Source organism: Schistocerca cancellata, chromosome 6 (assembly GCF_023864275.1).
Source record: "Schistocerca cancellata isolate TAMUIC-IGC-003103 chromosome 6, iqSchCanc2.1, whole genome shotgun sequence".
Lineage (NCBI taxonomy): Eukaryota > Metazoa > Arthropoda > Insecta > Orthoptera > Acrididae > Schistocerca > Schistocerca cancellata.
Genome location: NC_064631.1, coordinates 583240466 through 583254699, shown reverse-complemented (window position 1 = coordinate 583254699; position 14234 = coordinate 583240466). Strand labels below are relative to the sequence as shown.

The 14234-nt window shown below is 42.4% G+C and overlaps 1 protein-coding gene across 1 annotated transcript in view; it reads right to left on the bottom strand.

Moving 5' to 3' along the window:
- The window catches only part of LOC126190706 (trifunctional enzyme subunit alpha, mitochondrial), a 157446-nt gene that overhangs the window by 39719 nt on the left and 103493 nt on the right, over window positions 1–14234 (bottom strand). The window contains exons 6-8 of the mRNA XM_049931175.1: window positions 13711–13886; window positions 5722–5892; window positions 5380–5602 (exon numbers count right to left, since the gene is read on the bottom strand). Of these exons, the coding sequence (XP_049787132.1) occupies window positions 5380–5602; window positions 5722–5892; window positions 13711–13886 (570 nt within the window). The remainder of the gene's footprint in view (window positions 1–5379; window positions 5603–5721; window positions 5893–13710; window positions 13887–14234) is intronic.

Sequence of the window (14234 nt, the reverse complement as noted above, 5' to 3'; positions counted from 1 at the left end):
TGATTTACCAACTGACCTGCCTACACTGTGAAGCGTTCTATGTGGGAATGACCAGCAACAAACTGTCCATTCGCATGAATGGACACAGGCAGACAGTGTTTGTTGGTAATGAGGATCACCCTGTGGCTAAACATGCCTTGGTGCACGGCCAGCACATCTTGGCACAGTGTTACACCGTCCGGGTTATCTGGATACTTCCCACTAACACCAACCTGTCAGAACTCCGGAGATGGGAACTTGCCCTTCAGCATATCCTCTCTTCTCGCTATCCGCCAGGCCTCAATCTCCGCTAATTCCTAATTTCAATCTGCCGCCGCTCATACCTCACCTGTCTTTCAACATCATCTTTGCCTCTATACTTCCGTCCCGACTGACATCTCTGCTCAAACTCTTTGCCTTTACAAATGTCTGCTTGTGTCTGTGTATATGCGGATGGATATGTGTGTGTGTGCTAGTGTATACCTGTCCTTTTTTCCCCCTAAGGTAAGTCTTTCCGCTCCCGGGATTGGAATGACTCCTTACCCTCTCCCTTAAAACCCATATCCTTTTGTCTTTCCTTCTCCTTCCCTCTTTCCTGACGAGGCAACCGTTGGTTGCGAAAGCTAGAGTTTTGTGTGTATGTTTGTGTTTATTTGTGTTTCTATCGACCTGCCAGCGCTTTTGTTGGGTAAGTCTCATCATCTTTCTTTTTATATATATATATATATATATATATATATACAAAATAAAAATGAGTAAAAAATAAAAAATTTTTAAAAAGACAATCATAAGCAAAAAATCGGGCAGGTAGGTTAGAAAATTTAAAAAGGGAGATGGATAGGTTAAAGTTAGATATAGTGGGAATTAGTGAAGTTCAGTGGCAGGAGGAACAAGACTTGGTCAGGTGATTACAGGGTTATAAATACAAAATCAAATAGGGGTAATGCAGGAGTAGGTTTAATAATGAATAAAAAAATAGGAGTGCGGGTTAGCTACTACAAACAGCATAGTGAACACATTATTGTGGCCAAGATAGACACAAAGCCCATGCCTACTACAGTAGTACAAGTTTATATGCCAACTAGCTCTGCAGATGATGAAGAAATAGATGAAATGTATGACGAGATAAAAGAAATTATTCAGGTAGTGAAGGGAGACGAAAATTTAATAGTCAGGGGTGACTGGAATTCGTCAGTAGGAAAAGGGAGAGAAGGAAACATAGTAGGTGAATATGGATTGGGGGGAAGGAATGAAAGAAGAAGCCGCCTTGTAGAATTTTGCACAGAGCATAACTTAATCATAGCTAACACTTGGTTCAAGAATCATGAAAGGAGGCTGTATACATGGAAGAAGCCTGGAGATACTGACAGGTTTCAGATAGATTATATAATGGTAAGACAGAGATTTAGGAACCAGGTTTTAAACTGTAAGACATTTCCTGGGGCAGATGTAGATTCTGACCACAGTCTATTGGTTATGAACTGCAGATTGAAACTGAAGAAACTGCAAAAAGGTGGGAATTTAAGGAGATGGTTCCTGGATAAACTGAAAGAACCAGAGGTTGTAGAGAGTTTCAGGGAGAGCATTAGGGAACAACTGACAGGAATGGGGGAAAGAAATACAGTAGAAGAAGAATGGGTAGCTCTGAGGGATGAAGTGGTGAAGGCAGCAGACGATCAAGTGGGTAAAAAGACGCGGGCTAATAGAAATCCTTGGGTAACAGAAGAAATATTGAATTTAATTGATGAAAGCAGAAAATATAAAAATGCAGTAAATGAAGCAGGCAAAAAGGAATACAAACGTCTCAAAAATGAAATCGACAGGAAGTGCAAAATGGCTAAGCAGGGATGGCTAGAGGACAAATGTAAGGATGTAGAGGCTTGTCTCACTAGCAAAGAAGGGAAAGCAGAAAGGTGGAAGGAGTATATAGAAGGTTTATACAAGGGCGATGTACTTGAGGACAATATTATGGAAATGGAAGAGGACGTAGATGAAGATGAAATGGGAGATAAGATACTGCGTGAAGAGTTTGACAGAGCACTGAAAGACCTGAGTCGAAACAAGGCCCCCGGAGTAGACAACATTCCATTAGAACTACTGATGGCCTCGGGAGAGCCAGTCATGACAAAACTCTACCATCTGGTGAGCACGATGTATGAGACAGGCGAAATACCCTCAGACTTTAAGAAGAATATAATAATTCCAATCCCAAAGAAAGCAGGTGTTCACAGATGTGAAAGTTACCGAACTATCAGTTTAATAAGTCACAGCTGCAAAATACTAACGCGAATTCTTTACAGACGAATGGAAAAACTGGTAGAAGCCGACCTTGGGGAAGATCAGTTTGGATTCCGTAGAAATGTTGGAACACGTGAGGCAATACTGACCTTACGACTTATCTTGGAAGAAAGATTAAGAAAAGGCAAACCTACGTTTCTAGCATTTGTAGACTTAGAGAAAGCTTTTGACAATGTTGACTAGAATACTCTCTTTCAAATTCTGAAGGTGGCAGGGGTAAAATACAGGGAGCGAAAGGCTGTTTACAATTTGTACAGAAACCAGATGGCAGTTATAAGAGTCGAGGGGCATGAATGGGAACCAGTGGTTGGGAAGGGAGTGAGACAATGTTGTAGCCTATCCCTGATGTTATTCAATCTGTATATTGAGCAAGCAGTAAAGGAAACAAAAGAAAAATTTGGAGTAGGTATTAAAATTCATGGAGAAGAAGTAAAAACTTTGAGGTTCGCCGATGACATTGTAATTCTGTCAGAGACAGCAAAGGACTTGGAAGAGCAGTTGAACGGAATGGACAGTGTCTTGAAAGGAGGATATAAGATGAACATCAACAAAAGCAAAACGAGGATAATGGAATGTAGTCGAATTAAGTCGGGTGATGCTGAGGGAATTAGATTAGGAAATGAGACACTTAAAGTAGTAAAGGAGTTTTGCTATTTAGGGAGTAAAATAACCGATGATGGTCGAAGCAGAGAGGATATAAAATGTAGACTGGCAATGGCAAGGAAAGCGTTTCTCAAGAAGAGAAATTTGTTAACATCGAATATAGATTTAGGTGTCAGGAAGTCGTTTCTGAAAGTATTTGTATGGCGTGTAGCCATGTATGGAAGTGAGACATGGACGATAACTAGTTTGGACAAGAAGAGAATAGAAGCTTTCGAAATGTGGTGCTACAGAAGAATGCTGAAGATAAGGTGGGTAGATCACGTAACTAATGAGGAGGTATTGAATAGGATTGGGGAGAAGAGAAGTTTGTGGCACAACTTGACTAGAAGAAGGGATCAGTTGGTAGGACATGTTCTGAGGCATCAAGGGATCACCAATTTAATATTGGAGGGCAGCGTGGAGGGTAAAAATCGTAGGGGGAGACCAAGAGATGAATACACTAAGCAGATTCAGAAAGATGTAGGTTGCAGTAGGTACTGGGAGATGAAGAAGCTTGCACAGGATAGAGTAGCATGGAGAGCTGCATCAAACCAGTCTCAGGACTGAAGACCACAACAACAACAACAACAACAACAACAACAACAACAAGCAAAAAATATACAAAAGAAAAAAACATGAGTAAAAAAAAATTTAAAAAAAAAATCAGAAGTATTTGCCTTTACAAATGTCTGCTTGTGTCTGTGTATATGCAGATGTGTGTGTGTGTGTGTGTGCGCGACCTGCCAGCACTTTTGTTTGGTAAGTCTCATCATCTTTCTTTTTAGATAAACAAACACAAACATACACACAAAATTCAAGCTTTCGCAACCAACGGTTGCCTCATCAGGAAAGAGGGAAGGAGAGGTAAAGACGAAAGGATTTGGGTTTTAAGGGAGAGGGTAAGGAGTCATTCCAATCCCAGGAGCGGAAAGACTTACCTTAGGGGGAAAAAAGGACAGGGATACACTCGCACACACACACATATCCATCCGCATATACACAGACACAAGCAGACATTTGTAAAGGCCTTTACAATGAGTATTTACCATGTTGCCACACTTCTGTTCTACTGACGCCATGTCAAGCAAGTATACTTGCATCAGAATAACAAAGTAATTGCCGGTTAGACACTGTAAGGCTCAATATTGTGTTAGGTGATATGTGCACAGCCAATATAGCTGTAACACTGACAGCTGCTCAGGTCACTGCTGAATTCTTTAAGTTTTCCTTCAATCTGCATTACTCTGATCACCTTACAGTAGCAGAGAAGCCTTATCACTTTGTTGCTCTGATTCACTATTAGCTACAGACATTCTTTTGCATATTATAAAAAAAGAATCAGCATAAGGAAAGAAAGCATATGATGAAAATTTATGGCAACAATAATGCTATCAACCGCAATCATTAGATAATGATCACATGCTTTCTTTCCTTATGCTGATTCTTTTTTATAATATGCAAAAGAATATCTGTAGCTAATAGTGGATCTGAGCAGCAAAGTGATACGGTTACTCTGCTCCTGAAAGGTGATCAGAGTATTGGCAGAGTGCCATGACAACGGTTGATAAGTTGTTGCTGTGGCAGCTCTTTCGTAAAACACTACCTGTCAATCACTTTGTTATTCTGATACAGGCACAGATCTTACTACCATGCATACTGCCACCTTTTACAGAACTGTAGTGGAAATACTTTTGCTGCTACCATGGATATTTGGGGTGAAATTGTATTAACATTTAATTTCAATAGCCCAGTAGTTTTGCAGTCACAATTTTCCTATATTACAGAATAGGTGAAGAGGATAGCACACGATGGACCAGCATGGAGAGTTGCATTAAACCAGTCTTTGGACTGAAGACCAAAACAAGTTTAGGTTGTTCTAAGATAAGTGCTCTGGACAGAGTACTCATTCTATTGCTGATGTAATTTGGGAGACCAATATCTCTAAATTGGATAAGAAGATGTATAAGACATGTGAAAGAGAACTGTTTTACCCTTTCTAGAATATATGCCAAGTTGCTTAAACAGGAGAAAGTTCATACTCTTGCTTGCACAGATAGTAATCTACTGTATGAGCCTTCTGACATGCAGAATGGACAGATTCAAAGCTTCTGTTCCCCCTGGTTCATATCTATTCATTCCTTTAACTAAAGACACTCTTCAAATCTTAAGTTGGTGCCTCAGTTTTTGAAATGTGCTCTCAATATACCGTGTAAGAAAGATAGATAAGTAGGTTCATGTCACAATTCGGTCAAATCACTAGATTTGCAGAGATTAAACCATACTAATATTTCACCTCTAAAGATGTACTCTGCAGATAGGGATGAACTGTCAGTGAACAATCTTATTTATTGATCATGGTCTCTTGGTATAGCAGTTCAAAAAGAAAGAAATTATGTCAGCTTTTCTCACTTTGTTGGCTGTCAAATGTTGTTATTGAGATATTTTTACTTTTCAACTAACCTTTTCAGGTCGCTTGCTTGCCTTTGCAATATCTGTAATAGGAAGAGCACTGGTGTTGGAAGCCACAACACAATGCTCTGGAATAAGCTGTTCAATCTCCTTGATAACTTTATGCTTGATGTTTAAGTCTTCAAATACTGCTTCTATTACCATATCACAACTTTTAAAATTTGAATAAGAAAGTGTTGGTTCTAGGTTTGACATAAATCGATCCATTTCAAACCTGAAAATAAAACATTTGTCGTCATTTTTGAAGTATGCCAGAGATGATTAGATTTCCCAAACACTACAGTAGCATTAGCTAAAGAAGTAGGTTTAAAAAAAGTAGTTTCATTTCAGTACCCAGACAACTTCTTCCTTTTCACTGCTTTATCTAGTCCTGTTTGTATTTGTCCAACACCGCGTGCTAGCCCTTTGGGGGCAGTATCCTTCATAATCACTTTATAACCTTTATCTATTGACACATGTGCTATGCCAGCACCCATGAGTCCTGCACCTATTACTGCAATATTTCTGAAACATAAATATAAAAATATATTAACAAACAATTATGAACAAAATAAGCATTTTTAAAAAATCAGCTTAGCATGAGACTGATTTTAAATACTCTTTAGGGAACACAAGGGGAAAAGCGAATATCTGTCTGTCAAACCACTGGACAAAAACAAAATGATTTTCTCAACATTTTCATGGTCTCTTCTGTAGTGCTTCGAGAAGTTTGGAGTAAATTCTAGAACCACTCAGCCTTCCACCGTTTCGAACACCTGATTTTTTAGAAGTGAGTAAGAGAAAAGAACCCTAGTACGCATCACCCCCATATGTACAGAACAAGAAACAGTTACGAGAAAAAGATGGACCCAGCGGCCGAATGGCGGCAGACAAGTACCTGCTGTATGGTCCACGGAGTTTCTGTGTACAGGTAGAGAAGAAAAGAAAAGTTGATGTAGTATTCTGTGCTCTTTAGTGTCTCTTGATTGTAAAAAGACTAACTAACAATTGAATATAGATTTCTATGTACATTCACATATTGGACTCGCTTGAGACAGGAGAGTTTTAACTTACTTTGTGTCTTGGCTGTGAACAAAGCAAGACACATGTATGATGTTCATAAATTATTTGGTTATCAAACCAACGATATCTGAATATGTGTAAATGAGTCTAATATTTAAGGACTAATTTAACTTGCAGAAGTTGTTGTCCATGGAAGTTGAAAATATACAGTGATTGAACTGAAAAGTTCCCAAATTATTTCAAGGATAGAGAAATAGTTTAATAAATTCCTTTAGCCAGCTATAGTCTTCAGAGAAGCAGCTTGGCTACACACATCATGCAAGTTTATCTGACTTGAGAGATGTGTGAGCCTTGCAGCCCAATACCACACGTGTCTTTTCAACCGAAAAATGATAGAACGTGGCGACCCAAGTAACAGGACCCAAGAAAGCGGGAATTTTAAGACAGAAACGGGAAGAAGATATTATGAGTTGCCATAGCAACCAGGCATAGCAAGATATGAGAACTGTTTCCACTAATTGTATTGAGTCCAATAAACCAATGGAAGAAAGTTGCAAGTCCAACACGGTAAAAGACATGAGAAAGTAATAGCGGCAAAAATCCAGAGGAAAGACCCCAATCTTTCGACTAACAAGATTGAGAGTGGAGAGTAAGCCGTCTTCACACACGTCCATCACGCCAATGCAGTAACCAGCCATTGACATCGACTGCACCAGCTGCTGCTCACCGGTGCTGACTCTACATCCACTCGCCAACAATGATGCTGAAATCAAAATTCAATGCCACCGGCGCCAGTGCTGCCCACCGCTGATTACACATTCGCTTACCAACACAGCTAGATCTCTACACAGGTTGTTAGAGGATTGTGCCTGTTAAGTTGCCTTCACACTCCGCTCTAGTCAGCGGTGGCCCCGATTGTAATGCCAACAGCAGCTGACGCTCTCCACATATAGTTAGCTCTTATTTTTGCCTAGCCAGCCAGTCTCTCCTGCCATCCACGTATAGTTAGGTCTTATTTTTACCTAAGCTGCTATTTGAAAGTAATCTCATAGGCCGTTGGTCTACACAAACCTGGGTGCAGATTAATAAACTGCAAAGCATGTTAGATTAATAGAAAATATGATTTTGTATGAATCATTACATAATTGTGATAATGTAACACATATTTTATAAGTAATGCAGAAGGTTTGTTTTACCCCTTTATGATATGTGATATATAGGGGAGGGTTTATGTTAGTTTTGAAAGGGGTGGGTAGTGTAGGTAAAAGAACGACTTACACAACACACACATCACACCTTTCAGACAACCCTTGCAGACAAGTGTGACTGGTTCCTCACCATTTGTTGTTCCGTAGGGGTTGCTAAGATTTTTCTTTGGTGACTTCAAAGGTGAAGGTGAGAATGTCTGTTCTGCAGGAGACGTTTAACATCATACCTCCATCGGCTTCTCACTCAAGTACTCGCGAAGTAGGGATCCTGGGGAAGGTGGGATGGGAAGGGTTTCCAGTCTTTGGGACTATCTTCTTTCTCATCTTTGATTTTAGCAACCATTCTACTTTTTCCTTTCTTACTTCTCATCTGAGTACGGGTCTATCTTTCCCTCTTCTTATTTTCCGTGGTTTCCAATAACCTTCAGCGTATTTCGTATAAGTAGGCTGAGGAATCAGGCTACACAAACACACTTCCGTATACACAAACCATAACACAAAGACACAAACAATGAAAGTCTGGATTTAAAGGATGTGAGGATCGTCAAGTGTTGTAGGGGGAAAGAACGTGCACATAGAGTTAATATGAACTTATGGTTGTTCATTGTGACAGTTCTACATTGCCTAGGTACTTGAAAAAAACTACCATGTTGTTGAAGAGCATAACTGATAAGCGTTAAGTCAGGGAGGAACTAATTGTTATAATTATTCAGGAATGTCAGTCTAACAAATATTCTGATGACTTGTAGGATAGTGGGACTCTCATAACTTAAGTAAACATATTATATATTGAACAATGTATGTATAAGTAGATGCTGGAAACATAGAAGTTGATAAGTAAAAGAGGACTCTAAGGTATAAAAGAGAAGCATGAAAAGGCGAGCATGACAGGTGAAGCAGATTTTAGTTTTACCAGATAATATTTAGTTATAGTGTACATAAAGATGTATACTAGGGTAATGAACCATGAGGCTTACTCGAGATGGATAATGGAGGATGCACCCAGCATATATTTGATGAAAAGGGCAGATAGGCAGACCTAAGAAAAGTTGACCTATACTGTATGGATAGTGGCACCAAGAAGGGGATTAACCTGTACCATAGGAAAATAGAAATTATAAAAAGGGGCACACCTACCAAAACAGAAGGAGAAAGGGTACTCATAGATCAATCCGTAATGTGAGGTATACGTACTGTTTCTAGAGGGGAAAGGGCAGTATCATGACGGAAGTCACAAACATTTGTAGAAATTATTTTGGTAGCATTATTAAATTTTATGAGTGTCAATAGGAACACTTATTTTGGCCACAGTTCCTCCAGACTACAAAAAGTTTATAAATAATAAGACCATTGCTTACTAAAGAATACGTAGTGCTTCGATAATTTCGGAGTAAATTATAGAACCACTCAGCCTTCCATTGTTTCGAACACTCGATATTTTAGAGGTGAGCGGGAGAAACAAATACGCCCTACTACACATCACCTATTTGTATGTGCAGGTCAAAAAACAGTTATGAGAAAAAGATGAACCTGGCAGCCGAACGGCGGAAGACAAGTACCTGCTGTAAGGTCCCTCACTTCCCGTGTACAGGTAGAGAAGAACAAGAAAAGTTTATGTAGTATTCTATTTGCTGACCAGTTCCCTTTTTTAGACAGTGCCTAGGCCAATTATCCTTTTCCTTGTACACTGTCAAGGTTGTCAACTTTCATAAACCCTGAATGAGACTTTCACTCTGCAGTGGAGTGTGTGCCGATATGAAACTTCCTAGCAGATAAAAACTGTGTGACGAGCCAAGACTCGACCTCGGGACCTTTGCCTTTCACGAGCAAGTGCTCTACCATCTGAGCTACTGAAGCACGACTTACACCCCATCCTCACAGCTTTACTTTCGCTTGGGTAGCTCAGATGGTAGAGCACTTGCTCACGAAAGGCAAAGGTCCTGAGTTCGAGTCTCGGTATGGCACATAATTTTAATCTGTCAGGAAGTTTCATATCAGCGCACACTCCGCTGCAGAGTGAAAATCTCATTCTGGAAACATCCCCCAGGCTGTGGCTAAGCCATGTCTCCGCAATATCCTTTCTTCCAGGAGTGCTATTTCTGCTAGGTTTGCAGGAGAGCTTCTGTGAAGTTTTGAAAGTAGCAGACGAGGTACTGGCGGAAGTAAAGCTGTGAGGACGGGGCATGAGTCATGCTTGGGTAGCTCCAATGGTAGAGCAGTGGCCCACGAAAAGCAAAGGTCCCGAGTTTGAGTCTCAGTCCACCACACAGTTTTAATCTGCCAGGAAGTTTGATAAACCCTTTTTGAAAACTAGCTGAATACCTGCAGCTTCACCCGCATAAGCATATGTCACATATAACACAAACATCTCCTTTCCCCTGCAACCCCCTTCTCTCCTTCTCTTGGTCCCTCTCAATCTCCCCCCCCCCCCCCCAATCATCATCCCTCCAACCACCCCTCTTCCTGTACACAACACTTTCTGTCCCCTTTCTCTGCTCATCTCCTCCGTAACCCTGCACCACCTCTCTGTACCCCCAGCCACTTTCTCTTCCCAACCCACTCAGCCAACTATTCCTCCTCCCCTCTCCTCCTGACCATCTCCTCCTTCCTCTCTGACTACCCACATCTCCTCCTGCCCCCTTCTATCTTTTCACCTTCTCCTGTTCAACCCCCCCCCCCCCCCCCATCAATCTCCTAGTCCTCTCTTACACACACACACACACACACACACACACACACACACACTATTCTCCCTTCTCCTTACCCCTCTCTCTATCCATCCTTTCATGGAGCCCCTCTCTATACATTCTCTCTTCTGCCCTCCTCTCCCCCTACTTATCTTTTTCCCCATGGTTTCACATGCATACATGTTAAGACAAATATATTGCATGCATCTCCCCTCCCACCCTTCCTTCCGTCCTTCCTTCCTTCCTTCCTTCCTGCCTTCCCTCCTCGTCCATATCCTCCTCCTGCTGTCACCCATGATCTCCTCTTACCTCCATCTCCCTGTCCACACCCTTCTTATCCCATACCTCTGCCCTCTGTCCATCTCCTTACCCCACTCTGGCTCATCCTCCTTGCTTCTCTGTACATCCCCTCTCTTTGTCCATCTTCTTCTCCTTCTTCCCCCCCCCCCCCCCCCTCTGTTTACCTACTCCTTCCTCAGTCCCTCTGTCAATTTCCTCCTCTACCCTCACCTATCCATCTACTACTCCACCCAATCTTTCTCCCCTCTATCTGTTCCTACATCCTCCTCCTCCATCCTATTGAAATAAGTGTCCAAGGAATAGAAAAGCAACTGGAATCACTCAACAGAGGAAAGTCCACTGGACCTGACGGGATACCAATTCGATTCTACACAGAGTACGCGAAAGAACTTGCCCCCCTTCTAACAGCCGTGTACCGCAAGTCTCTAGAGGAACAGAAGGTTCCAAATGATTGGAAAAGAGCACAGGTAGTCCCAGTCTTCAAGAAGGGTCGTCGAGCAGATGCGCAAAACTATAGACCTATCTCTCTGACGTCGATCTGTTGTAGAATTTTAGAACATGTCTTTTGCTCGAGTATCATGTCGTTTTTGGAAACTCAGAATATACTATGTAGGAATCAACATGGATTCCGGAAACAGCGATCGTGTGAAACCCAACTCGCATTATTTGTTCATGAAACCCAGAAAATATTAGATATAGGCTCCCAGGTAGATGCCATTTTCCTTGACTTCCGGAAGGCGTTCGATACAGTTCCGCACTGTCGCCTGATAAACAAAGTAAGAGCCTACGGAATATCAGACCAGCTGTGTGGCTGGATTGAAGAGTTTTTAGCAAACAGAACACAGCATGTTGTTCTCAATGGAGAGACATCTACAGACGTTAAAGTAACCTCTGGCGTGCCACAGGGGAGTGTTATGGGACCATTGCTTTTCACAATATATATAAATGACCTAGTAGATAGTGTCGGAAGTTCCATGCGGCTTTTCGCGGATGATGCTGTAGTATACAGAGAAGTTGCAGCATTAGAAAATTGTAGCGAAATGCAGGAAGATCTGCAGCGGATAGGCACTTGGTGCAGGGAGTGGCAACTGACCCTTAACATAGACAAATGTAATGTATTGCGAATACATAGAAAGAAGGATCCTTTATTGTATGATTATATGATAGCGGAACAAACACTGGTAGCAGTTACTTCTGTAAAATATCTGGGAGTATGCGTGCGGAACGATTTGAAGTGGAATGATCATATAAAATTAATTGTTGGTAAGGCGGGTACCAGGTTGAGATTCATTGGGAGAGTCCTTAGAAAATGTAGTCCATCAACAAAGGAGGTGGCTTACAAAACACTCGTTCGACCTATACTTGAGTATTGCTCATCAGTGTGGGATCCGTACCAGATCGGGTTGACGGAGGAGATAGAGAAGATCCAAAGAAGAGCGGCGCGTTTCGTCACAGGGTTATTTGGTAACCGTGATAGCGTTACGGAGATGTTTAACAAACTCAAGTGGCAGACTCTGCAAGAGAGGCGCTCTGCATCGCGGTGTAGCTTGCTCGCCAGGTTTCGAGAGGGTGCGTTTCTGGATGAGGTATCGAATATATTGCTTCCCCCTACTTATACCTCCCGAGGAGATCACGAATGTAAAATTAGAGAGATTAGAGCGCGCACAGAGGCTTTCAGACAGTCGTTCTTCCCGCGAACCATACGCGACTGGAACAGGAAAGGGAGATAATGACAGTGGCACGTAAAGTGCCCTCCGCCACACACCGTTGGGTGGCTTGCGGAGTATAAATGTAGATGTAGATGTAGATGTATTGATCTCCTTCCACTCGATTTCCTTCCTCCTGCCCCCTCCCTCTGTACATTCCCTCCTGTGCCTTTCCCTATCCATTCCTTCATGCCTCCCCTCCCCCCTCCCTCCTGTAACACCATTCCCTCCTCTATCCATCTAAACCTACTTCCAACTACACCCATCCGCACAAGTCAGTAGCTCCAACTAGTGTGTAGGACAGCCTATACAGCTCAGGCTAAAAAATGTTTCTGCCCTCATCTCTGCTCCTATTGGAGTGAGGTGGTTACAAACCTCCCTGTGCTGATACTTGAAGTTTGTTGTTTGTGTCAAATTTTGATGGAATTAATCCAGGAGTTTAGAAGATTCTCCCCCCCACCGCGCCGGCGCCCACGCACACGCCGGCGCCCACGCACACGCCGGCGCCCACGCACACGCCGGCGCCCACGCACACGCCGGCGCCCACGCACACGCCGGCGCCCACGCACACGACGGCGCCCACGCACACGACGGCGCCCACGCACACGCCGGCGCCCACGCACACGCCGGCGCCCACGCACACGCCGGCGCCCACGCACACGCCGGCGCCCACGCACACGCCGGCGCCCACGCACACGACGGCGCCCACGCACACGACGGCGCCCACGCACACGACGGCGCCCACGCACACGACGGCGCCCACGCACACGACAGCGCCCACGCACACAACCGCGCCCACACCCGCCCACACGCCCACACACACACACACACACACACACACACACACACACACACACACACACACACACACAGGCACGCGCGCACACACGCAAGTGATAAGAGGTGATAAGCATGCATATGAGAGTGTGCGTGGACCCACAATTGTTCAGTTATCCAATAAAATATTGAAATCTGGAGATCAACCAGTAAACTTCTTGGAAAAAGATCAAGATTTCAATTGAGAGACAGAAAAAAAAAAAAATTTCAATGTGTCGAACACTGAAGTACACTCATGCTTCTCTGCTTAAAAGAAGAAAATTAGCTTGTCAGTAATGGTGCAAACTGCAATTAAAAACATTGTGAAAGTCAAGGTTTAACTTCATTATAGTCGAAAATAACGAAATGCTTGCTTATGCTACTATTTTTTATAAATTTATATGACCATGATTCATGTAATATGAAATAACGGACTTTGTGCAATTTTGGAGTTTCTACAGTATCTCCATTAATTCAGCTAATATTTATGTCAAGTGTCGAAAATCAAATACTGACAGTTCCTAAGAATACAAGCTTCAGTACAAAACCACAATTATCAATATTTAAAGTTTATCACTCTCTTTTAAACCATATTGCTCTTACTTCACTTGATGAGATGGGTTACCAAAGCGATTCTTTTTGCATTCTGTCTGTCCTTTGAAAAGACCCATTAGTCCTCTACTCTGTGGAGTCATTGCCAGCTGTCCAAATGCAGCACTCTCTGCAGCATATCCTGACTCTGGTCCTTTTTCAATGCCAGTTCGAATGACTTCCAGTATCTGGTGGGAAGAAAGAGTGAGATCTAATGTTAATATGTATCACCTGTAATGATACGTTGTGTGTACTATAATATGCTGTGACTTACCAAACGAGAAACCGCTGGTAGATAGACACAATATTATATTTTTCCCCACGTGGAATGTTTCCTGACTTACCAAATGGGAAAGCGCTGGAGATAGACACAATAAAAAACACACACAAATATGAAGTGCGCGCGCTTGGGTTGGTAAACAACGATGTGCACAAAGGTTAGGTGGTTGTGCTGCCTCCAAAACACGTTAAAGGGTGGAGAAATACGGGAAAATTTTGAAAAAACTGCGTGTAAATGTATTAAAAGGACTGCTTAT